We start from the raw sequence: 26,644 nt of genomic DNA, 5'->3' as shown, positions 1-26,644 counted from the left end.
CTCACCGGACCCGGTCATGTTTGGTATCAAACATGTTGGAATCACACCCGAACACCGATTCCAGTGTGGTATGATCTCATGTACTGGGGGTCTCTCTTGGGGTACCCCCTTGTATTCCCGGTAACAGCCTTTCAGGATCTGCAAGCAAGCTAGTGCTGCTGCCGACCACAGACCTGATTCTGTCCTCCTGCTGCTGAGCTAGGCTCAAGAAGGGGAAGCTATAACAATAGGTTTCCTGTCACAGGAAGGTGTGATCCCCTCCCAGACAGGACTTGGTGTATAGGGCTGGGGTTGGGGAGCTTGCCAGCACCACCAGACTGCTTTGAAGGGCACATTTAGTGCCCTCCTTGCATACTCCAGTTTGAACCAGTTCATGAACCCTTTGTTTCTGCTCTGGCACGAAACTGGGGAAAGGACAGGGGAGTATCCTCCCCTCTGTCCTGCCCCTCTTCTGGGAGGGACCCCCGAGTCGTCCCAACCCTTTCTCAAGGGTACTAAGGACTCCTCTGTGGGTGTGTCCTCAGATTAGTCGTGGGACCAGACTCCAATCTGAAACGACGTCGCTCTTCAATCGTCTGGACACTTGGACTTCGTTGGACTTCGACTGGACCCGCAACTGCACCAAGAAGACTCCTGGTATCGCTGTTCTTAAAGTCTTTGTCGTCTGTCTGTGCTTCATCTAGGTTCTCCAAAAGACCTGTGGGCATCAAGGACACCTGAAGAAATCTCCCCTGGGAGAAGGAATCACTCCCATGCATCTGCAGGCATCGCAATGAAGCAGACTGGTCTGCTGCTCCTGATGTCCCACAGACATCCTGAGGCTTAGCAACACAGGTGTGGCTCCCTAGAGGCCTGCCCACGTACAATTTGACTGACAGTATCCCTCGTTAGGGCTGCTGGGAATGAAGCCCTGTATCAATTTGCCGCTCTGCTCTCTTTGCCGCTCTGCTCTCTTTGCCGCTCTGCTCTCTTTGCCGCTCTGCTCTCTTTGCCGCTCTGCTCTCTTTGCCGCTCTGCTCTCTTTGCCGCTCTGCTCTCTTTGCCGCCCCGCTCTCTTTGCCGCCCCGCTCTCTTTGCCGCCCCGAGCCACAACACTCCATTCTAGGCCACTCTCTGACCCGCCACCCTCCGCCGCCCGAGCCACAACACTCCATTCTAGGCCACTCTCTGACCCTCCACTCTCTGCCGCCCCGAGCCACAACACTCCATTCTAGGCCACTCTCTGACCCTCCACTCTCTGCCGCCCGAGCCACAACACTCCATTCTAGGCCACTCTCTGACCCTCCACTCTCTGCCGCCCCGAGCCACAACACCCCATTCTAGGCCACTCTCTGACCCTCCACTCTCTGCCGCCCCGAGCCACAACACTCCATTCTAGGCCACTCTGACCCTCCACTCACTGCCGCCCCGAGCCTCAACACTCCATTCCAGGCCACTCTCTGACCCTCCACTCTCTGCCGCCCCGAGCCACAACACTCCATTCCAGGCCACTCTCTGACCCTCCACTCTCTGCCGCCCTGAGCCACAACACTCATTCCAGGCCACTCTCTGACCCTCCACTCTCTGACACTCTGAGCCACAACACTCCATTCTAGGCCACTATACTCTGTGACACACTCTGACTCTGTATTCTCCGACACTGTCCATTCTCTGACCCTCTGTCACGCTACTCTATTCTAGGCCACTCTATTCCATGAAACTGTTTGACCCTCCACAACACACTATTGTAGGCCATTTTACTCCATACATCCTATTCTAATTACGCGTGGTGATACATGTGCCCTCATGTCATCACACAAGCGTACCTAAAAAAAATGATCCAGCTATTAGTAGTGGTCATGCAGTAGCACTTTTTAAAAATGTATGTTCGAGGCATATGAGCTGCAGATTACTCACTTTTGCATAGATCGCCATCTGGTGTTGGGCCCGGATGTTTGTAGTTTGTTTTTTCTTTTGGAAAGTCTTTGGAAGTCACGAGGTCGGTGACTCCTCCTTTGGATCGTATTGCGCATGGGCTTCGGCTCCATCCTCAGATTGTTTTTTTCCGCCATCGGGCTCGGATGTAATCTTCGCGCTCCGGTTCCTAACATTTTCCAGTTTGACGATCGAAGCGGAATCCTCACCTCACATCGCGGTATTGTTTCGATCGCGATCTCCTCAATCAACGCACCTTCTCATCGACAAATCTTCGGTTCCAGTCGTCGACGGCGGCCTTCGGGCCTACCCAAGCTCCAGTCCCGGCTGATGGAAAGAACTCCATTCAAGAAGTGCCCTCGATGTGGGTCCAAAATTCCCCACACCGATCTTCATGAGGTATGCAACCTCTGCCTCTCCCCTGAACACGAGGCTCGAGACTGTCCGGCCTGTAAGTCTTTCAGATCGAAAAAGACTATTCGGGACCGAAGAGCCAGAAGAAACATGGCACACTCCTCGACGTCCATTCCAGTCGACTTCTTCGGAGACGATATCGAAGATCCGGGACAGCAGCGCACCGAAGAGGACCTCGTCAGTGCTTCCGAGGCCGACGACTCAGATGTGGAGGACATCACTCCGGCTCAGAGGGTTGTGAGTACTATACCCCCCCTGTGAGAAAGTGGCTCTGTATATACTGTTCCTTAATAGGTACAGGGTGTACACAGATCACAGACCCCAAGGGTTTAACAGAGGTTAAAGTTAGATATAACCGTACTCTCCAAAGTGGTAGCCTGGTCGAGCAGTAAGGCAGTATCAGAGGACGTATAAAGCATTTGTTGTACACACTCAGTCAGCAAATAGTTCCACACACTCAATAACTGAACTCTAGGCCAATGGTTTGTATATAAAAAATATATGCTTGTTTTATTTTAGAACCAACACTTGGAATTAAAATATACTTTCTCGACAGGAGATGTTTCATAAGAATACTTTTGTATATGTAATTGACTTTTTAGTAAACAGTTACAAATAGTTGCAGTAGGCAACTCTATTTCTACACACAATACATTGAGCTCAATGATAAATTCAGATTATATGCAACAGATTACTTTGTAGATTACTTTTGTAATTCCAGGCTTGGATCCTAGATCCAGTCCTGGGTCAGTTCTCAGAATCAGCTGTTAAAAGTCGACTTTGGTACTGTAATGATTTTTAACTAATATTTAGCTATTTCAAAAGTGAGCACTTAGAAAATATTTCAGAGCAAACAATCAATAATTCCCTATGGAAGGAAATGTAGGTTACAGGAACAGTAGGTTATCGTTACTTTTGTAATCCAGTACTGGGTGTCTAGACTCAGTACTGGGACATTTATCCAAAACAGGTAAGTAATTACGTTTTCAGATGTTATACGATTTTTGAGGAATATTTAGAAATTGCAGAAATCAACACTTAGAAGAAATTTCACAGAAAAGCAGTCAATGGTTTCCTGTGGAAGAAAAATTAGTTAAAGGTAAGGATAGTTGTGGGTACTTTTCAGAGTCAGTGCTGGGCACCAAGATCCAGCACTGGGAGCTCACCTAAGAGCAGGTGAGTAAATTCGTCTTTGTCACTCGGCTGATTTTTGGTGATTATTTGAAGTTTTGAAAAGTCCACACTTAGAAGAATTTTCACGCAAAAGCCAGTCAATGTTACCCTATGAGAAAAATGAAGTTAGCGGTTTAAGGGTAAGTACTCGACTGGCAGAGTTGAAGTTATGGGCATAGACTCAGTGTCAGGTAGGTACAGTTAGTTCACCCTCAGCGGTTTCAGGACGGCCGGGTGCAGAGAGAGTTAGGCCCAATGTTATCCTATGAGGGATAGGGGGGGCCTTGGTTGGTGGCTGCTGTCTGGCAAGCCACGTGGCTGTGGGAGCTGGGCTCCTGGTCACTTACTCAGGGGAAGTGGGTTAGAGTAGAGTTTTCACTGCCAGGGCCACTCGGGCGGCTGGCTGCAGGGTGCTTTTGAGCCGTTGGGCGCTCAATTGATTTCTATGGGAAATCTCCGGTTTGGAAAAAGACTGCAGGCTCGGGGACGAGGACTCTTCGGGTGCCACCACCACTTCGAGGGGTAAGTTGGGTAGTTGAAGGCTAGGTAGGTACCCCGGGATTGGGCACAGAGGGCCGTGGGGCGCCGGGTGAAGGGGTGCCTTTTGATGTCGGAAATCTTACCCTCTTGTTGATCGCGGTTGGGGTGGCACTCTGTTCTGAGGCTGCAAGCTTCTTCAGGATGGTCGAGGGGGGTCCTTGGGTGCCGGACTCGGGGTCACAGTCGCCGTGGGGTCGTCCTCGTGGGTTTAGTTCACTCCGGCACCGGCCAGGCTTGGCGGGTGCAGAGTGGGCTGGTATCGCAGTTCCGGGCTGCTGCCAGGGGTGAAAGGTAGGTTTTGAGTAGAGCCTCTTCTCATGGGAGTCCCAGGGGATCAGAGTTCAAAGGTAGCCAGGTCCTCCGGGGTTTCTGAGGTTGCTGGCCACAAGAGATGCCACGCTGGAGCAGGAGCAGGTTCGAGGGTCGACAGGCCGGTAGGGCTGGGGCCAAAGCAGTTGGTGTCTTCCTCTTTTTAGCAGCTGCAGGGCAGGTCTTTGTTCTTCTTGCTCTTCTTGTAGTTTCGAATCTGGGATCTGGGGAAGGAAGGTTCAGGGTGCCCCTAAATACTAGATTTAGGGGCGTTACAGGTAGGTGAAGGTCAGGGACCAATGGGTCCTTGTCCTGGGGTGGGTACACCCCCTATCCTGCCCCTCTCCTCTGGGAGGGGGGCAGTAGCCTAATCCTGATATGGTAGGGCCTCCCATCTTCAAGATGGCGAGAGCCCGGAGATGTGCTTCACCTCGCCTCCCCCACCTGAGGGGTGGGCAGGCTAGCACATCCCCTGTCCTTGTATGGGGTTTCCGGCCAAGCTTCCCGCCAGAGTGGGGGTTTGCAATGGCCTGGGGAAACTCCTAGAGGCGGCAGGCCTTTGAAGCTTCCCTTTGCTCATCCTGGGGGAGGAGATTTATCACCTCACCCAGGATGTGCATTGTTGCTGGCCCGGGAGAGCAGGGGCTCTCCCACCCAGGGGTCCAGCAACGTGTCTGCTGTGTGGCAGCCTGGGCAGCCTCAGAGCAGACGTGGATTGTAGGTTAGTTGTAAGGGGGCATCTCTAAGATGCCCTCTGGGGTGCTTGGTACATTAAATCTCACACTGGCATCAGTGTGGGTTTAATGTGCTGAGAAGTTTGATACCAAACTTCCCAGTCTTTAGTGTTGCCATTATGGTGCTGTGGAGCTCGTGTTTGACGAGCTCTCAGCACCATGTACTCTTAAATGGCAGCACTGCACTTACAGTGCCCGGGAATGGACCTGGGTACTGTAGGGGCACAGGGCTCCTGCTCCTGTGCCCACACCATGGGCATAAGGCACCCAGCCAGAGGGGTGACTGACATATGCCTTGGCAGTGTGGGTGTTGGGCATGGCACACAGAGATGTGTGCCATGTCGACTCTTCATTTTGTCCTGCACCCAGACACTCAGCCTGCAAAGGCAGTGTGTGTGTGTAAGGGTACAGGGCCTCTAAGGGTGGCACAATGAGTGCTGCAGCCCTTAGAGGCCTTCCCTGGTCACAAGGCCCTGGGTACCTAGGGTACCATTTACTAGGGGCTGACATGTGGCCAGGGTTTGCCAATTGGGAGTTTGTATTTTAGGGAAGGAACACAGGTCCTGGGCACCTGATTGGCAGGAGCCCAGGGCACAACAAGGAAAAGTGCATCAGCTATTAGGCAAAAAAGGGGGGGGTTACTGCAACAGAAACCCACTTTCTCACATAGCTGCAACGACGGTGTCGTCGACGAGGGCATCAACAACGACAGCACGAGTGTCGACGGTACCGTCGACGACTTCTTCGCCAACGGAAAGAATCACCATTTCTTTGAAGAGAATCACGCCTGACATGACTTCGCCAGGGAGGGTGGCCCCCCTGCCTCCCGCGCTGTTGCTGGAAGAGGAAGAGGATTCTGAGGGAGAGGATGATTCTTTTGGCTATGCCAATAGCCTCTCACAGCTTCTAGTCAAGTGCCAGGACACTGATTCTGAAGGTGAATACCTTCATTGGCATTCATATCCTCACTCTTTTCATCGTCAGGAGGACACAGGCCAGGAGAGGATTTCTGTTCCTACTTCCCTCTTGGCGGATCTTCAGGGCATGTTGCTGGACTATAGCTGGAGATTCTCCCAGCCTCCTCCTTCTTCGCTTCATTTGACGCAAGATGTCTGCTCCGCCAGCTTCTTCTGTGGCTTTGCCAGTGCCACCGTCCCAGATGGCATCACAGCCGCAAGTCACCAGCCCAGTTATACCTACGGTGGTTCCAGGTTAAGGAAGGAGCATAGGCCCTGGGCACCTGATTGGCAGGAGTCCAGGGTACACTCAGTCAAAGTACATTCAGCAATTTAGCAAAAAGTGGGGGCATACCATGCAAGAAAGATGGCACTTTCTTACACCCCCCACACCCGCGCCAACACCCAAAAAGGCTTCGGTCACGCCTCCGGGCCTAAGCAAGACCAGAGACACTGCTTCACACACCCCACCTTCGGGCCCGGTGAAGAAGCCAAGTAAGCCTTCCGGCGACTCGGGCTTGAGCCAGCCTGCCAGCTGTGCCGAGAAACGCACTTCGGCACCGAAAAGAAACTGGCCTCTACCTTGACACCGAGCTCCGCACCGAAGCCCTCTGGGTTGAAACCCAGCGCTTCCGTACCGACGCCATCTTCGGTACCGACAAAACCCCATAAGGCCCTCGGCACCGACTCTTCCAAGCCGAAGCCCACCTCGGCGCCGACCAAGAAATCAGAGGTTCCCAAGCCCAGTGCTAAGCAAACTGGCATGGACAAGCCTAAAAAGTCATCGGCCCGAAGACTTCGGTGCCGACGGACCAAACACTGTCACAGGAACTATTTACACCGGATCCCTTACAAAAAACTCACCAGGGATCCAAAAACTGGACATTTGGCACTCTCTTCCAAAAAGAGACATTTGGACAAACCGGCTCCGCCTCCACCTCCAAAGAGGAAGGACTCTGCTACCTCCCCTTTCAGAATACCTTCCCCACCTCCCCCACCTCCTCCACCCTCTCCACCTCCGCCCCCTCCGCCTTCTCCACCCCCACCTCATCGCTCTCCGAACCGGTCTCCAGACGATGATGATCAGGGGGACCCATATCACGATACAGGGGATGTGCCCCAAGACCCCACCCCTACAGGATCCCCAGACCCATGGGACGACTACAGTAACCCAGATATTCCCGACGTCCCACAAGATGACCTTTACCCTTCCAGGCCATCTCCACCGGAAGACTCATTAGGGTTCCACCATCTACTTCAAAGGGCGGCACACTATCACGGGGTAGAGTTGCACACTGACCCAGTGGAGGAGGATTTCCTCCTCGACACATTTGATACCACACATAGGTCTACCTCCATACTACCTATGCTTAAGAGGGTGGTAAAGCATGCGCCAGAGATTTTTAAAGATCCAGTCAGGGCCAGGGTCATTAACCCACGCATAGAAAAGAAATACAAAGCTGCCCCCACAGATCCCGCCTATATCAAAGGGCCAGCGCCACTAGATTCCCTAGTGGTTACCACTGCACGAAAAAGAACAAATTCCCAGGCGTCAGGCGAAGCACCACCACCTGACAAAGAGTCAAAGCTACTGGACGCATCAGGAAAGCGCACTGCGTCACAGGCAGCCAATATATGGCGTATCGCCAACACCCAAGCGCTATTGGCCAAATGCGATCGGGCACATTATGATGAATTGGAAAACATAATGCACCACCTCCCTGAAAAATATAAAACTAGGGCCAATTAATTCAAGAGGGTAAGACAATCACTAACACCTCTATACGCTCTGCCTTAGATGCAGCAGACACAGCCTCCAGGGCAATTAATACTAGCGTCCTTCTCCGTCGCAATGCTTGGCTAAGAATATCAGGATTTAAACTAGAGGTACAAGCCTCCATCCTTAATCATCCCTTTGACCAGGAACACCTATTCGGCCCAAAGGTAGATGAGGCCCTCGAAAAAATTAAGAAGGACACCGATACGGCGAAGTCTATGGGAGCCCTACAGTCACACCCTCCTAGGCGCTCTTTTCGCCGCTCTTCCTTTCGGAATACATCTAGAGGCTACTCCTCAAATAACGCGTCCACTTCCCACAAATCCCCCACTCAGTCCACCTTCACAAGGGGCTATCAAAGAGGCGGCTGTAGGGGCAACAATAATAAAGGCAGAGGCAAAACAAATACCGCCCGCTCTGCCACACCGCCTACCCAATGACTTCTCCCCGCTCCCTCCAGACCATCCCACTCCGGTCGGGGGCAGACTTCAAAATTTCCTTCATGTCTGGGAGATCATCACCTCAGACAAATGGGTGACCCAAATTATTCGGTCAGGATACTGCCTGGAATTAACATCTACCCTCCCAAACATTCCACCCAGGATACGCCCAATGTCACAAGAACATTCCACATTACTAAAGCAGGAGGTAATCTCCCTCCTACAAAAACAGGCAATAGAACAAGTTCCCGTCAATCAGCAAAATTTAGGGGTCTACTCCCTATATTTTCGAATACCAAAAAGAGACGAGACTCTACGACCTATTCTAGATCTCCGGCCCCTAAATACATACATACTCAGACCATTTTCACATGGTAACGCTTCAGCAGGTGCTTCCGCTCCTCTCCCAGAACGACTTCCTCACCACACTGGACTTTAAATACGCATACTTCCACATTCCAGTACACCATGCTCACAGAAAGTACCTCAGATTTGTAGTGGACGGACAACACTACCAGTTCAAGGTGCTCCCATTCGGAGTCACAACAGCACCACGGGTATTCACCAAGTGCCTAGCGGTAGTGGCGGCACACCTCAGAAGCCAGCACATTCACGTCTTCCCATACTTGGACGACTGGTTGATAAAAGCCACTTCATACAACCAATGTGTACACCACACCGCCACTACAATCCAACTACTTCACCAACTAGGCTTCACGGTGAACCACCAAAAGTCCCAGCTAACACCATCCCACATAAAACAATACCTCGGTGCCACCATAGACACCTCAAAAGCAATAGCCTACCCCAATTAGGCCAGGCTTGCAAGCATTCCATGTTGTCCCTTCCAGCAAGAGTGTTTATGCAACTGATAGGGATGATGGCCTCTTGCATTTTCATAGTGCCTCACGCAAGACTCCAGATGCGTCCACTCCAAGAGTGCTTAGCGTGCCAATGGAACCAGGCCCAGGGGCAACTGGCAGATCTGGTTTTGGTAGACGGTGGTACCCATCGCTCTCTGCAGTGGTGGAACAGCACAAACCTTTCCAAAGGTCGACCGTTCCTGGACCCGGTTCCACAAATAATACTAACAGACTCATCGTTCTCCGGCTGGGGAGCTCACCTATTACACCTCACAGTGCAGGGCACATGGACGCCTCAAGAAAAGTTACTCCATATCAACCATCTGGAGTTACTAGCAATCTTTCTAGCCCTAAAATCTTTTCAGCCACAGATTTCAGGCAAGGCAGTCCTCATTCGCACAGACAACATGACGGCCATGTATTATATTAAAAAACAAGGCGGCACACACTCTCCACAGCTCTCTCAATTAGCACAGAGCATATGGAGATGGGCAATTCCACACAAAATCTTTCTCCTAGCCCAACATGTCCCAGGAGTCCAAAACACCATGGCAGATCTGCTCAGCAGACAGACGCAACAGATCCACGAGTGGGAACTTCACCCGCAGGTTCTTCACCCGTTCTTTCAAATGTGGGGGCATCCACAGATAGACCTATTCGCCACCCTCAAACAAAAAATGCCCAAGCTTCGCCACCAGATACCCACACCCATTGTCCAAAGGAAATGCGATATGGATGAACTGGTCAGGCAAATTTGCGTACGCTTTTCCATCTCTCCCACTCATTCCATTAGTGGTGCGAAAGCTACAACAGCATTCCCTCACACTGATCCTAGTAGCTCCAACATGGGCCAGACAACCGTGGTACACCACGCTGCTGGAACTCTCGGTAGTACCACACCAAAAGCTACACCTCTCACCATGCCTCTTTACCTAGAACCATGGAGAGATCAGGCACCCGGACCCAGCTCAGCTCAACCTTGAGATCTGGCTCCTGAAATCCGAGAATTCGGATACCTAAACCTTCCCCCTGACTGTATGAACGTCATCAGAGAAGCTAGACGCCCTACCACTAGAGCCTGCTACGCTGCCAAGTGGAAAAGATTTGTTGTTTATTGCCATAACAACACAATCAATCCTCTAGACGTGTCTATACAACACATCATATGCTACTTACTCCACCTGCAAAGGTGTAATCTAGCATATACCTCCATTCGGCTACAATTCGCAGCAATTGCAGCTTACCTACAAAACAGGCAGCACCTATCACTTTTCAGAGTACCTGCCATTAAAGCCTTCATGGAAGGCCTAAAAAGAATAATTCCTCCCAGAGTACCGCCCTCACCTGTGTGGAACTTAAATATCGTTCTCACAAGGCTGATGGGGCCGCCCTTCGAACCTTTGCATAAATGCAAACTGCAATTTCTCACATGGAAAACAGCTTTCCTTGTAGCCATCACTTCCCTTAGAAGGGTCAGTGAGATACAAGCACTTACCATACAAGAACCTTTTCTTCAAATGCACCAGAACAAGGTTGTTCTCCGTACCAACCCAAAATTCCTACCTAAAGTCATTTCCCCTTTTCACCTAAACCAATCTGTAGAACTACCAGTATTTTTCTCGCAAACCTCAGACCGTTGCAGAAAGGGCTCTACACACGCTAGATGTCAAACGAGCCTTACTTTACTATATCCAAAGAACACAACCTTTCAGAAAGACCAAACAACTGTTTGTCTCTTTCTCCCCACCACACAAGGGCAACCCCATCTCAAAATCAGCGATAGCTAGGTGGATTGTAAAAGGCATCCAGATTTGCTACCACAAAGCAAAACTAACGCTATCCGTTCCCCCTAAAGCCCATTCTACACGGAAGATAGGGGCTTCCATGGCTTTTCTAGGGAACATCCCATTAGATGATATCTGCAAAGCAGCTACATGGTCAACACCGCACACTTTCACTAAACACTATTGTGTAGATGTGCAAACCAAGCAACAAGCTAGTGTGGGCCAGGCTGTACTAAAAACACTATTTCAAACCACTGCAACAGATACCGGTGGTCGCCGCTAAGGTTGGGAACTGCTATATAGTCTATGCAAAAGTGTGTAATCTGCAGCTCATATGCCTCGAACGGAATATGCTACTTACCAGTATGCATCTGTTCTTGGCATGTAGAGCTGCAGATCTACACACGCCCACCAGCCTCCCCGGCTACCTGTATCTGTTCCAGTCTATCTTATTTAGATACAACACACATGGGTTTCTTCACTGTTGTTACTACGCTCCATCTTTCCCTGCTGGCGAAAAACAATCTGAGGATGGAGCCGAAGCCCATGCGCAATACGATCCAAAGGAGGAGTCTCCGACCTCGTGACTTCCAAAGACTTTCCAAGAGGAAAAACAAACTGCAAACATCCGGGCCCAACACCAGATGGCGATCTATGCAAAAGTGTGTAGATCTGCAGCTCTACATGCCAAGAACAGATGCATACTGGTAAGTAGCATATTCCTTATTTATTTTAGGCTGATGTTTCGCTGTATTGGCAAATACTGCTTTTTTTCTGATGCTGTGCAAAATCACTTAAGTGCGTTAGGAAAGTGAATAGATCCCAAATGCGAGACCTACTGGCTTTGCCAATCTTTGACGTTCTGCCAACTCCCTGTGGCTATATCCCATCCTTGTATCCAATCTTTAATGCTGCCCCCATGGTGACTTTCCTTCCACACATGATTGCTTTCCTATGTATACACCCATAGAACTCCCAATGCTCACTGTCTGTAGTCTGTATTGGGAGGAGTCCGATCTCCTGTCTGGACTTAATTTACTGTTTGTGTTTTTTTTGTAGTGGGCCCTATGTCTATCCTTACTTGCCTGCAGAGCTTTCCTCAAAGTGGTGCTAGCTTAACTGTCTGCACTCTTCATTGAAGAACCACACTTTCTCCGTACTCGCTCCATGACGTCCCCATTTACAAATCCTTTTGGCTTCGATGCTAGCTGTTCAGCATGGCTCCCCTGCCCTTCTCCTAATATTTAATTGCTAATACCTACTTATGCAAAATTTCCCCTCTCTCCTTATCTCCTGCCTCTACGCCAGCGAGTACTGGGTGTCCTCTGGGCTTAAATGCTACCACCATGATGTTAGGCTTTTTCCATTTGCCTCTCTGATCCTGTTCATAATCCACCTTTCCCATGTTGCAAATTGCTCTTGGCTTGCTAACATCTTACATGGCCTACATTTCTCTCTAACTTTATATATCCTTTATTTGACAACTAAAGCAACAAATGACAAACTGTACTGATTGCTCCCCCCTCACCCACCCCCTCAAAAAACAACCATATTGTGCAATACCCTTCTATAGCAGTACCTAGTAAGGACCTCATTTGTGAACAGACCCCACGTAGAACGACACACTCCTGAAACCAATTTAAATGATGCCACCACAGGTCTGTTTCCACAAACATTATTACTCCCCTCACTATAAATGAGAGAGGAACGATGTCAAGTCAGTACCCGTAAAAGTGAGAGGAGTGGAAAACTGGGAATGAAAATGTTTTCTTGTACACAAGAAGATATTAGGGTAAAAAGAATTCACAATAACGGACCCACTTTTGTATAGAAACTTATTAGCACCCCACTGCCCACCAGCACTCAGCTTTGCAGTTGTGTGCGACATAGGAGTTTCTAGGAATTCATGCAGCAATCTGGTTGTCACCACTGACCACAAGGCCACTTCATGATCATCCAATTTAGGAAACTGCTGTAAGGTTTCCCAGGAGAGTCTGATCTTCTACAGGCACATATACACAGGATTCTTTCTTTACAACACTTTTAGTTTGCTGGCTTCTTCAGCAAAGCCTTTGAACACCGACCTGAATATCTCTTCCGCAGCTCTTGAAGTTGTTGCCTTTTTTTATTGATTCCGGGCATCTTAGTCCGAGAAGAGATGAATCCAGATGCCGTGCATCCGAATGGATTTCTTCATTGTTGCTGCCACATGGAATGTATGATGCTGAAATTTATGGTCATTAAGCAATACGAGAATTACCCACCCCCTGTTGCTTTGCAGCGGTTGAAGGGTTGTCTATCGGCCTTTGCACCAGATCAGAGCGCCAGTGGTTTAGAAGAGTAGGTTCTAGGAAGAAAATGTCACACTGCCTAAGTTAAGGCTTGTTAGGGTCCAATCTAATGATGCCAAGTTCCGGGGATCATGAGCCGCTAGATCGCTCCACTCTTCTATTTCTAGAATCACCATGTTTCTGCCATCATCAGCTTGTGTTCACAAAATAAAGATAACAGCTGGTGCCTTCCTATCTTCTCCAGCACCTCTAACTTTTAACTAGCTTATAGCTAGCACTTTAACTTTAAGGTGTATGTCCGACAGTTTCCTTTAGTTGGGAGTTCGCCCTACTTTACTGTTACACCCCTCCCTTCACAGACTCTCCCAGATATCCTGCAGAATAGTGTGCAGACGGGCAGGTCCACCGACCTTGGATAGCTAGCGAAGATGCGGAGGGTCATTCGGCAGCGACCTGGCACCAGCAGCACGAACACAAAACCCACAAGCAACATTACATGCCTAACAAGATCCCTAATACAGACATCACAATCATAACGATCAATGTTAGAGGCATGCATGCATACAGCGTGCAAAAGATACGCCGTTTATTCATATACCGAAAGGCGTATATCAAGGCGCAAATAGCTATGTTACAGGAAACACACTTAACAGCCCTAGAGGCAGACCGCTTGCGAAGGAAATGACGTGGATCCATTTATGCCACAACGTACTCCGCTTTTCCCGGGGCACCCTGATCTGGCTCCGACCAGGGACTCCCTTCCAGGAAATCAAACACACACACTAGAGACTAGGAGGGCTGTGACACACTCGTGGAGGGGCTCTTAGAAGGTCAATCGATACTCCTTGGGAGTGTATATGCTCCCAACTTAGATCAGGATAAATTCTGGGAACACCTCAACGGGGTACTAGCCTGATACACATCAACACTGTGGCTTTTAGGGGGCGACTACAATTGCACATTAGACCCTCATCTCGATAGATCTCACCCTCCCCCTGCACACTCCCTGGCACATTAACAAGCGATTTCAAACATGGGCGCTAGCGGATGTGTGGCGAACCCGGAATCCAGACAATAGACTATACTCCTTCCACTCGATCCCCCATAACCAGCGCGTGCAACTGGATAGATTCCTCTGCTCTGTGTCACTGCTCCCTAAGGCTCAACATTCAGACGATTTAGGCCGGGTCCTCTCAGATTACGACGCCCACATACTAACCCTCAGATCCATGCAGTGCCTTAAACACGATACAAAGAGTACTTTGCGGAGTCCTCTAATAAGAGTATAGCAGCTTCCCACCAGCTTATTGACATGGGATTCCAGGTGCAGCTTGTCATTAAAGCTGACCCCCAGATTACGTACCGTGCTCACGGGTACCAAAGGAACGTCTGAGGGTATGGGCCAGAAATCAGTTGGCAATACTGGCGGAACACAACCCTCTCCGCAGTGCAAAATCTCAGTTTTGTCCTTGTTAAATGGTAATGAGTTGTCCCTCAACCAATTCACCATTTCCCGCATGCACATATGGAAAGTATCCTGGGAGTCAGCATGGTCACCTTCCAAGGACACAATAAGATGGGTGTCATCGGCGTAATTAACCACACTAATATTATGAACTTTGATGACATCCAGAAGCAGCCGCATGTATGCATTAAACAAAACTGGGCTGATTGAGGACCCCTGAGGTACCCCATGCTCATTGTTGGTAAACTCCGATTGAAACTGGGGAAGTGCTACTGCCTGCCGCCTTTCAGACAAATAAGATCGCACCCAACTCAATACAACATCCACCACTCCCAAATCTTCCACCCTTGCAAGGAGGATGGCATGGTTCACTGTGTCGAATGCGGCGGACAGGTCTAGCAGAATTAAAATTGCCGACTGACCCCTGTCCGCCCGCATTCGAAGATTGTCCAACACGGTTACCAAGGCTGGGTCTGTCCCGTGACCTGGTCTGAACCAAAATTGCTCATCCTCCAGCTTATTTGTTTCCAGAAAATGGGACAATGCCCTACTTACCAGACGTTCCACCATTTTTACTGGATATGGGTAGAGGGAGATTGGTCTGTAGTTTTTTGTGCAGTTTGGGTCCAATGTAGATTTTTTTCAAGAGGTGTGTTAGAATTCCCTGCTTCCAGCAAGGTGGCACCACCCTGCTGCTAAGGGACTGACCACTCAACTTGCGAAGAACTGGAAAGACCTCCGATCCTAGCTCTTTTCATATTTTTGGGGGAATGGGGCCCAGCGGTGATCCTAAGGAAATTCCCAAAGCCAGTCTGACAAACTCCTCTTCCGAGGGCAACTCAAACTGATCCAGAATGGGCTCCTGAATCAATGGCCCAAGCCTATCTTCCCTATCTTGGTTGATTTTTAACGTATCTCCCCCGTCCCAGTCCGAATTTCCCGATGGAATCGCGGGTCTCAGGCCTTCCACAATCTTGCTAATCTTTTCCTGGAAGAAGGATGCCAATCCATCACATAGCGCCTGAGTTGGTAAAACCTTGTTATTTATACATTCAGGACTGGTCATATCTCTTACTATTTTAAAAATACTCTTGGAGCTATTAGATGACTTGAGGATAGAATCAGCATAGTATTCAGTTTTGGCAGTTGCTTTTTCTTTTTTATAGTTGGCTAATTTCTCCTTCCAGCTAGCTTTATCATTTTTGGCATAGTACTTTCTCCATTGTCTTTCTGCCAACTTGCAGTCCAACTTAGGGTTCCTTAAAACCTCCGTGTACCACGGACCTGAGGGTCGTCCCCGTTTCCTGATGTTCTTTAAAGGGGCAAATTGGTCAATTGTCCTGGTTAATTGCTCACAGAAGACTGTATAGTTCTCCGCTACCTCCTTCTTAGGGTCGAAGAGAGTCTGTGTAAAATACAGGGGAAATGTTTGCCTTCCAGTCCCTGCCTAGAAAGCTCCTTTCTTCCATGGACAAGGGCCTGTTCCTCCTCATAGGTACCACTCTGCACTTGACCAAATAGTGATCAGACCAACCTGCCGAAAAATTTTGTCCATTACAATCAGATTTTCCCCGGCAAAGATCAGATCTAATAGGGGTCCTCCTTTATGCGTCGGTTCTGATACCCATTGCACCAGATTCATATTTGCGCAGGACTGAATAAGATTATTATAAGCTGTGCCCATTTTCCCATTGGACCACAAGTTAAAATCTCCCAATACTAACAGACAATCTCCCAATACTAACAGACTAGTATGGGTAAGGGCCATATTACTAATTGCATCAATCAGATTCTGCTGTTGTAGTGCAGTAGAATACTACAGCACGTTCTCAAGTCAACTGGTCCCCCAAATAGTAGACGTATGAAGACACACTGGAACGGGGTGAACTGCCGGGCTCACTTGGAGTCCGCTCTGGTGGTGTTCCAAAAACCGGACCGCGACCTGAGGCTCCCTACCTTGTACAGGCCAATAACACTGCTGAATGCAGACTGCAAAATCATGGGGAAAATTCTGGCGGACCAGTATGGCCAAGTATTCCAATAGCTGGCACAGTTCACAGCCTATCATTATACGCGGACGACCTGCTCATATACGTATGTAACATAGCATCCGACTTGACCCCAAAATGGACAGTGCTATGGGAGTTCGCAGAGGTTTCAGGCCTCCGATTCAACTGGGACAAATCCACGATCTACCCGCTTAGCCCACACCTAGCCCCCCTTGACATTACAGTAGGGGACCAGAGAGTCGCCTGGAGCAATGAAGCACCTCGCTACCTCGAAGTTCGACTGTACCATTCTCCGAGCTAAATTTACGAAGGGAACCACAGTAGGGCGCTGGCAGGCATAAGAGCCGCAGTGAACTTCTGGAGGACGCTACCCCTGGCCCCCATCGGGTGTGTGGCTCTAGCCAAAATGATTATCGTTCCAAGGTTACTATACCACTTCACCAATCTCCCAGTCATTCCTCCTAGCCCCTTCTTCTGGGATTTGGACACCCTCCTCACCTCCCTCATCTGGGGAGCGGGCCGGCACAGAATTGCCCTCTCTAAGCTGTTTCTACCGACTGTTCAGGGAGGGTTGGGGGCTTCGGCCTTCAAAGCATATTTTTTAGCAGCACAGCTCCAGTGGCTCTCACATTGGACAGCGGAACGCAAAATGGGCGAGACAACCTCTGATACTGAGCATATATCCCTACCAACAATCTTCTCTTGCCAGGCACTAAGCCTCAGCGCACATACCCGCTGCAAGTGACGATAACTCGTACCTGTATGTTGCACATACATCGTCTGTCCAGGGGGAAACCCCCATACTCCCCATTGCTTCTGTTGGTGGGGTTCCCTAATGGGGAAAAACATTGCACCGCCCAAACCCTACGAGTATGGACAGGCAGCTCACCGACTGAGTGGGAATCCCTCTTTGTGGAAGGACAATTGCTACCCTATGACCAGCTAGTTGAAGAATACGACCTCCCCCTGGGACAATTTCTATTGCATAGACAACTGGAGGCCTGGGTGGGAGCAGTCAAAAAGTGGGACGCAGCGGAAAAGGACGCGTTCTGGGATGAAGAAGTGAAGGGAATGCGCAAATATTACATATCCATGGAATGGGCGCACTTACTATACCCGTTCAGTCAGCAAACCACACGAGCTGAGCCAGCCGAGGCACCCCATGCCCAGACAGCATCGGACACACCAATAGGACCAGATGACAGACGCAGCGATTCGGAACACACACATCAGAGACGCCCTATCACAGTCCTCTCCTTAGAAACATAGTCCCAGGATAAGACAGGGGAAGCAGTCCAGCCAGCCCCCCCCCCCGGCATCAACAGTCGCCAGCCACCAAGTAATCACACACACCTACATAAAGGACCAACTCAACCCCCTCCTGTCTGCACCCTCCCTCCCTCAGAGATAACGTCATTAGGGGACAGGGAACGTTGCCCAATTACTCGGGCAGAGTACTATGACTCCCACAAGTACCATGGGTAGACGTAGCTCCACGACTAAGCTATAGGCCTACAGGCATATCCCAGGACACATACGGAAGTCGTGGATGGCCTCAACATGTTTGTAACACCGGGGCTGTAATGATATCCATTGGCTGCTAAGAAAGATGGTAACCACCAATGTACACTCAAGTGCCTAAACTGTCTCTGTCTACCTATGCATGTAACCCAAGAATGAAAAATGTTATGCTTCACTGTATCTAGTGTTAAAACCTAATAAAAAAATCTAAACAAAAAAAAACTTTAAGGTGTATGTAGGTAATTATCAATATGCCATCATAATGATAACTTGAGAATGATTGGCATTTTGTTTTTTCTTCACAAAGCTCTAGAACAACTTGTCTAATATCGCTTTTGTAGAGTATTTTCATGGCTTGGCCCTATCAAGACTGAAAGAAAAAAATCACCCAGGTTGTCGAGCTGCATCTTTATTTTCACAAGAGCTGGTGAGCCCAATTGTTCTTACTTGCCAAGTGCCTATAGAAACCTCCTTAGAAGGACCAGGATGCGCTTCCGCAGTGTGGGATCTAGTTCTTTTGGTTGGTGGTGGTGGCCATCCTGATTCCAAAACAGTTGGAAGCATCCTTTAGCTTCAGTATTCCAAAGAAATGGACTTGGACTCAATCATGTTATAACCCTAATGACCAGTTCACAATTGGGATAGGTCTCACTAGTGACTAGAGTGGGTGTTCCCAGTTTAGTGATTGCCCTGCCTCCAGGAAATCTTAAGACGCCATTCAGAATTATTATGCGGGTCTAGCCCAGTATTACACCTGTTAATCACAAAAAAATTGTTAATTTTCCAAAAGAATAATTTGGTCATCCAGTTGGAGTGCGTTAGTATTGTGGCCATCTGAAAACAGTGATAACAGGACCCATACCGAATATCACACAACACTCACTGTCCCAGGACTCCCCAAACGAGCCCCACAGTTCTATCGTTACTTTTTTTCCTGTCCCTTATTCTGCCGCCAGATAACCTTGTGTCAGTTCTGATACCATTTCACCTTTACTTTCTTTTCATAGTTTGCATGAAATGCCCCAATTGTTGTTATTCTTGCAGCTAACCGTATGCAAAGACTCAAATGTACCTCCTTTTTTTCAGGGGATTGGAGCCATTGAAAGTTTAAGTTTGTTTTTGCCAAAAGCAGACTCTTCCAAGGATTTTAATATTCAGTACTCTGATTTTAGAAACATATAAAATTCTAGTGACTGTTTATTCAAAAATCTTCTCCTATATGATGAGTTAAAAATACTGTAATAGTCCCGATTAAGGAAATAAGTTCCAACGGTTATGCTGGTGCCTCCCTCCTGTGATGTATCTTGTAGAGGTGATTGGCTAATTATAACTGCATTCTAACAGGAAAGACCACGTAGCTAGATATTAGGAGACCAATGGGAATCCTGCAGTTGCCTCTTAAATGACTTCATTAAAATAACACAAATGGCCAGCACAATGCAAACAGAGGAATGAGGAACTGGTTTTCATTGGCAAAGAGGGATTACGGAATCGAAACTGGTATTTAAATCCATCCATAGAAAGCTTGTATGTTAGTGGGAGTTGGAGGTCATGATTGCAGTGCCAGCAAAAGGGATAGAATGGATTGATTAATTCCCTAACAATACAATAGAATAGTTAATTATTTAATTAGAAGTAATGCAAAATTGTGTTTGACAGTAAGGCTGGTTTAATAATAATGGGGAAGAACGTGAGATAAAGAGCAGGGAAATTTTGTTTGAAGACTTAGGACAAGGGCTATGAAGCAAAAATATGTAGGAAATGTGAATGAAAATGAATTATCAATATGCCACCATAGTGATAATTTGAGAATGATTGGCATTGGTTCCTCCGAGTGCCTGCATTTTGTCAAGATATTCAAGCAGATTTCAGTTTTCAGGACTGTGGTATCAGACAGGGTTGCTCACTGTCTCTGATGTTTTTCAAATGCCAAAGAACCATTCTCAGAATTGATTTTAGCAGACAGTGGTGATAAGGTAATAACATGGGTTTGGGTGCATGCCAGTTCCTTCTGAACCAGTGGCTTGCTGCTGTCATAGAAGGATGAAAAAACGAAGTAGCGAGAGTGGTTCGCCCACTCGAAGCTTGGAAGAGTCGCAGTCCTTCAGGTTATTTTATCTAAGTCGTATGCGTACCCCAGAGACTATCTCCTTAGTTGAACCTACTTGAATCTGACACTTGAATATCAAGTGGGAAAGTCACAGATGTTGGGTAATTGTGTCAATGTCTACCACTGAGAGGAAGATTTAGAGAGGAATCTGAGAGACGCCGATTTGACTTTAAGATGAAATGTTTAATTTTGGGAGTCCTTACATTAATCAGTTATAGGAAGGACAGCGTTTTTCTATAATGGTGATACTCCAACGTTTCCTACAGTAGTTCCTTAATCTGCCAATCTGATTCTCCGAGATGGTTTAGTGAACTGCGTTCACTTTTAAGAAACTTTTTATAGTGTTCAGGCAGACCTAAAGTTCCTGCTGTTACCATTCTATATTGAGGTCTGATGGAGCCCCAAATAATGAGGCGTACTATTTAGTAGCCAAGATACATTGATTCACAAGATTGTTAGATGAAGGATTCTTATATAATTTGGGGCCACTGGGTCCTGGATGAGATTAACAAAAGCTTGTGGCGTAAATCTTAATAAGACATTAACTATGTAGCAGTGTCCCAGATTGCTAAAATAGCTTTGTCATTTTGGAGGAAATTTGTTAAGCGATCATCACTTAATCCACTATATATCTTATGCATTCTTTTAGCCGTACTGTGGAAGGAATTGCTTTTGCCTGAAACAGCTTGGTTGGATATCGGTGTTGATGCAGACCCATACGGTGGGAGGTTGTTTTCAAGCTGGCAAATGACTGTCCCTTGTGACCTTGATGCAAGAACATGAGTTACCTGACTTCCAGTTTCTGATATGCGGAGCAATATTGCAGGGCTTCAGGACTAAATGAAAACGGTCAAGTGAATCACAAACCCATCACTTCACATCATTTTTTTATGATGGGAAATAATTGCAGGCATGTGGCATCGTTTTACAAATCCCTTTCAGATATGATTAGGTGTAATTCCCACAATTGGAATCAAATGGGAAAACAGTCTTGGCAGGGCAGAGAATTGGTCAAGGCACTTGAACATAACCATAAGTTAAAAATTGATGCAGTTTACCTGCAGAACATGTACTTGACATCTAAAAACATACATGCTTGGGTTGGAGGTAATAAAATGTACACAATGTGAGTTCCTTAATGCAGTTTTTATCATATGTTCTGCTGCTGCTCAAGCATAACCTTGTATTTAGAAGCAATATGGAGGTCCCTTGAGCTGACAATAGACAGTGAAGGTCTGTGTGATCCTGCAGGCTGTCTACTGGGCCTGTTTCCCAGACCAAAACCAATGAAAGTGACCTCCAAGTTTTTGGGGATTTAGAACTTGCTTTAACAAATAAAAGAAATGCAGTGTACTTCATATTTGCAACAGCTTTGTCATTATCTCAATTGAGGGCTGATTTTAAAAAGTGGGCAAAAAGAGCATTGTGCCTCATAAATAAGAGAAGGGAGCATGCGGATAGCAAATTGCCCAGTTATGGCTCTAGATTACTTTGCCCTTTGAGACTCATTTTTCAGGAAGAGGATTAAAAGAGATCATCAATAATACAGCCAGTGAAGGAAATTTATAATAGGAAAAAATAAGGAATTCCCCAGTTTGACACTTGATTTAAGGTTGGATTTCAATCCCAACCGGTGGGTAGATTGTGAATGGCAGCAAGAGTCATTTATTGTTTGTGTTTTTATAATATACTAGATTACTTGAAGCGCAACTTGAACTACTCGCCATCTTATAAGATTGTGGCATACACTGTAGGAAATTTACAGGAAACTTAAATGTGATACCCAGTGCTTGAAATGTGATAAGGTTTGTGAAAAAATGTATATGGTAATGGCATTCCCAGTTTCTTATAAAAACAATTGAACAGATTTACAAAAAATGTTTCACAACAAGCTATGGGGATATTTAATATAGGGAGTGCTACTGGTTGAAGTGAAGTTACAAGGAGGATATGTCCAAAAAGATTTTATAGTAAAGCAATAGTAGCACTTGTTCTTTAGCAGTTCATTTTATGTGTGTTTTTCTTTGAGCGTAAGTGGTAATCCTTCTAAAACATGACTTCTTCATAGGCTACATTCTTTTGATTTGACAGGAATGCTTTGCTCCCACAATGCAATTGAACCTTGTACCTCAAGCACCAACTCACATTCCTCCATACTTCTCAAAGAATGGTTCATCTCTTGGAGACCTCTTTGTTGGCTTCCTTAAATATTTTGCCACTGAATTTGAGTAAGTGATGTTTTTACTACACTCTTAAATGCATACATTACCGCAATCCGATAATTACTCAGTTGTTTTAAGAAATGTGCTAAATGTAGCAGTTGTATTTTCCGCTTTGATGTTAACATTGCTGGGTAGTTTATCTGTACAACCTATGAAATAAATGTTTTTGTTTTTAGATCTTCATTGATAGCCTGTACATTGAATATCTCCACCCATGTGCACAAATCCGGAGCATGTATACAGAAATAAATGGGGGGTGTCGTGTTTGGAAATATGGTCTGAGGCTAAGAAAACAAGGCATTGGCATAGCCAATAGGTCTCGCCTTTGGGACCTTATAAGTGTTTAGCCATGCAACAGTTGCATAACTAAATACTTATAAGGTCCCAAAAGCGAGACCTATTGGCTATGCAAAGCGGCCGTGCGGCTGGGAAAGTCAAAGTGATCACGATCAAACATCAAAGCGGCCGCAAAACCGAAAGTAATGGCGGTAAGCGCGGCGCCCGCGCACATGCACTGTGGCTCTAGGCTGGCCTGGTAGCACTTTTTGGAGCCCTCTCAATAAGTCTCGCCAGACCAGTGCATGCGCTGGGTCAGGCGAGACCTAATAAACCAGTGAGCATGGATAGGCAGAGATGAGCCCTTTTCCTCTCTATAAGAGATGGGTAACGTCTTCGGTCCAGCCCCAAGACATAATTTTTGGCAGCTTGGCATTGTGCTATAAGCTAATTGTTTCCTTTCTCTTGGGATAGTGACACCCAGAGTGCTGGGAGAGGAGTTGGCCTAACGGCTAGGGCTGTCGACCTCAAATCTCGGAACCGGGTTCGTGTCTTGGCAAAGACGCACAGCATCCGGTGATTCTGGACAAATCACTTAATCTCCCTGTGCCTAACAAAATTATTGTGTCCTCATGTAATGCAACTGGTGCTCGTTTAAAGCGCTCTGATACCTTCGGGTCAAGTTCGTGCGATATAAACATCCGTTAAAAAAAACTAAAAAATCCACACACTGTCCAGCCACACTTGCCACTTTTTTCACAGCAGGGGCAAGGTCCAAGGCATTCTTGGCTGTTTGTAGAGCCATAAACCCACTGAGCTAGCTCACCCAATCCTGCGATGTCTGGAAACATGCAGATGCACTTGTGCGCACGCACCCTCTGGTAATATACATGTTCAGATTGGCTCAGGGAGATTTTTCCCCCTTGGGACAATTTGCTCCCACAGGAGACTACTGTGGTAGTGAGCGCTCTGATTGGCAGAAACATGAGAAATGTTGCTGCCAGCTATTACAGGACTCAAAAACGTAGTCCCTTGTCTTGAAGTTTTAACAAAATAATAGATATATCTATAGGGGCAGGGTAGGATGCCCTGTCCTCACCTCCCCTAACCGGCCCTTTGGGGGTCGGGTGGAGGGGGGGACCAGAAGACACCCTGCCTTCAGGGCCATAAAAAACATGATGGTCGCCTCCTCTTTATTAAATGGGGTCCATGTCAGTGACAGATCCACACTTAATTTGTTTCTGGTGCCTGGGGCGCCACCACGACTCTTAAGTCATGGATCCAAAGCCTTTGTGGCCCCTAAAGTTGCTTGCGGCCTGGCGTTCAACTCCACCTCATTCGGCCCGGAGGTTTCCCGGTCCCTGTCGAGAGGGAGGTCTGGGCACTGCTGCGGAAGTCCTGATGCCTTGTCCTCCCACTCAGTCATCTGGATGGCCAGCTTAGAGGCAAAAGAAACACAAGAAGTCGTAGTGTGCTTCAGCTTTTCCCCATCCATCTGCTGAAGTGACGTAATAGTCTGGACACGCTAGGCCTCGTTCTGCGGAGCCTGGATCAGTTCCGTGCTTTCCTGCCTTTCCAGGAGCCTCAGCGACCTCGCCCAGCTTAAAGAATTCTATGCCTCATATTTGGGTAACCTGACCCTCCCGGCGCTCCTTTTGGCCACGGAGGCCCGAAGGGGGCTCCATTGGGTTCTGTGCCAGTGACACAGGTGCCAGATCCCCCAAATGGATCTTATGGCGGATCCGGACTAGCGGCGGTAGTCCCCTGTGACCTTCCTTGGTGCTGGTCTCCGCGCTGAGACGCCCGACGATGGCGGCACCCCTGGTGACGCCAGCTCCATTCATATCCCTGATCACCCGGAGCTGGATCAACGCCTATTGAAGCCGAATCAGACGCCGATAGCATCCATGCGCCCTAGTTTGGTTTCTCAGCCTTATTTTGAGGGGCTAGGAATGGGTGAAGATTGGGAGGGGTTGCAGGACCCTGTACAAGACCAGCCTGAGCACAATATCGACTGGTATGAAGAACTGGGTGAGGCCAGCAGACTGGATACCTCCTCAGATTCTGGCCGGCTCCCGCACTCTACCTCCCCCACCCCACCTCCGTGGCCACGGAGGAGGGAATTTCATATGCTATGGTTGTGAGAAGGACAGCCGAAGTCTTGGACCTTCAGCTCCCTTCGTTGAAAGTCAAGAGGAACATCTTAACAGCAGGTCCTGCAGCCAGGTGTCTTCTCCTCAGAACCCTTCCTTCCTCTTGAATGAGGCCTAAACGGGTGTCCTTTTGGGAACCTGGTCCAATCCCAGCACAGGGGCTCCTGTGAATAGGACAGTCGCCCGTCACCTTTGCCCTGCATCGGGTGACCCAAAATTTCTGCCCAACCACCCTACCCACAAGAGGTTGGTGGTCTGGGCCTCTACCTCACAAGGGGTGTTCCCTTCTGCACCCCTAGACCAGCAATCCAGAGGCTGGATGGTTGGGGCAAGAAGATTTTTTTTCTTCTGCCAACTTTGCTTTGCAGTCAGTGAACAGTGCATGCCGATTGAGATGTTATGTACCCTCATTGTGGGTAAGTGCTGCCACAAGTCCCGGCAGAGGCCCGGGCCATTCTCTCCCAAGCTGTCTCAGACAGGAGAGATGCGGCAAAGTTCACCATTCGTTGTGGTCTTGACATTACCAACTAGCTAGCCAGTGCAATGTCAGGGACAACTGTCAGATGCCAAGCCTGGCTGAGAACTTCGTTTTTTTCTGGGGATGTCCTTGCTTCCCTTCTGGACATGTCCTTTAATGGCACCCGTTTTTTCTTAGACCACGCAGACATGGCCCTGGAGTGCTTTAAGGACTCACGGGCTACGGGCAAGTATTTGGGCCTTTTAGTGACCACCCATCCCCTTTTCGCTCATTTTGTGGCCACGGAAGGGACTTTCAGCCACCAAACCACGCAAGTTCAGAAACCTCTTCGCTCCCAGGGGTGCTGCTCCTTTCGATCCCGTGAGCTAGGTGCCCACTTCTCCCTCTGCAGCCTGTAAACCTTCCTAATTCAACCCTTCAATATCATCGGCGGCCAGTTGGTGGCAGGATCAGCCATCACCTCCATCACTGGCAAAACATCACATCGGATAAGTGGGTTCTTCAGATATTCCAAAAGGGCAACTCCCTCCCCTTCGAGATTACCCTTTCCTCCATGCCTCAGTCTTATGACCGGCTGACGGAGGACCACCTCCACCCTCAGGAGGAAGTCAGGACTCTCTTGGCCAAGGTAGCTTTAGAGAGAGTTCCGGCACCAGAAGTAGGCTGTGGTTGCTATTCCTGCTACTTTCTGGTCCTGAAAAAGGACAATGGCCTTCACCCTCTTTAAGATCTGAGCTCTCAAATACTTCCTCAAATAGGAAAAGTTGAAATGCTCACACTGGCTCAGATCTAGTCTGCCCTGGACCCCACAGACTGGAAGGTAGCATTGGACTTGCAGGATGCCTATTTTCACATTCCTGTCCTGCCTGCCGATCAGCGCTATTTGCGTTTCACAGTAGGCCACAAGCACTTTCACAGTGCTCCTCTTTGGATTTACCAACGCCACTCGAGTGTTCACCAAGGGGTAAACATTGTTTACCCCGAAACAGGAACACCGCATGCCATTGCAACGCGGTCGTAACAACGACCACTTTGTTACAATGCATGCCATTACTCCACAAGTCAGAACAACGACTTGCTCTAGGGGTCAGAAGGTGTTGGATTTAAAATCCAGCACCTTCCCTGCTGTTGCACAGACTGGAGTTGGAATAGTAAATTGTACTATTCCAACATCTAGCACCTCTCCCCCCCCCCCCCCCCCCCAGAGCAAGTCGT

At 48.1% G+C, this 26,644-nt stretch overlaps 1 protein-coding gene across 1 annotated transcript in view; it reads left to right on the top strand.

Annotated features, from left to right (window-relative positions):
• The window catches only part of TENT2 (terminal nucleotidyltransferase 2), a 693,839-nt gene that overhangs the window by 425,414 nt on the left and 241,781 nt on the right, over positions 1-26,644 (top strand). The window contains exon 11 of the mRNA XM_085632248.1: positions 22,392-22,528. Within this exon, the coding sequence (XP_085488374.1) occupies positions 22,392-22,528 (137 nt within the window). The remainder of the gene's footprint in view (positions 1-22,391; positions 22,529-26,644) is intronic.

This window comes from Triturus cristatus, chromosome 2_1 (genome assembly GCF_964204655.1).
Source record: "Triturus cristatus chromosome 2_1, aTriCri1.1, whole genome shotgun sequence".
NCBI lineage: Eukaryota > Metazoa > Chordata > Amphibia > Caudata > Salamandridae > Triturus > Triturus cristatus.
This window is presented reverse-complemented; position numbering and strand designations above follow the sequence as displayed.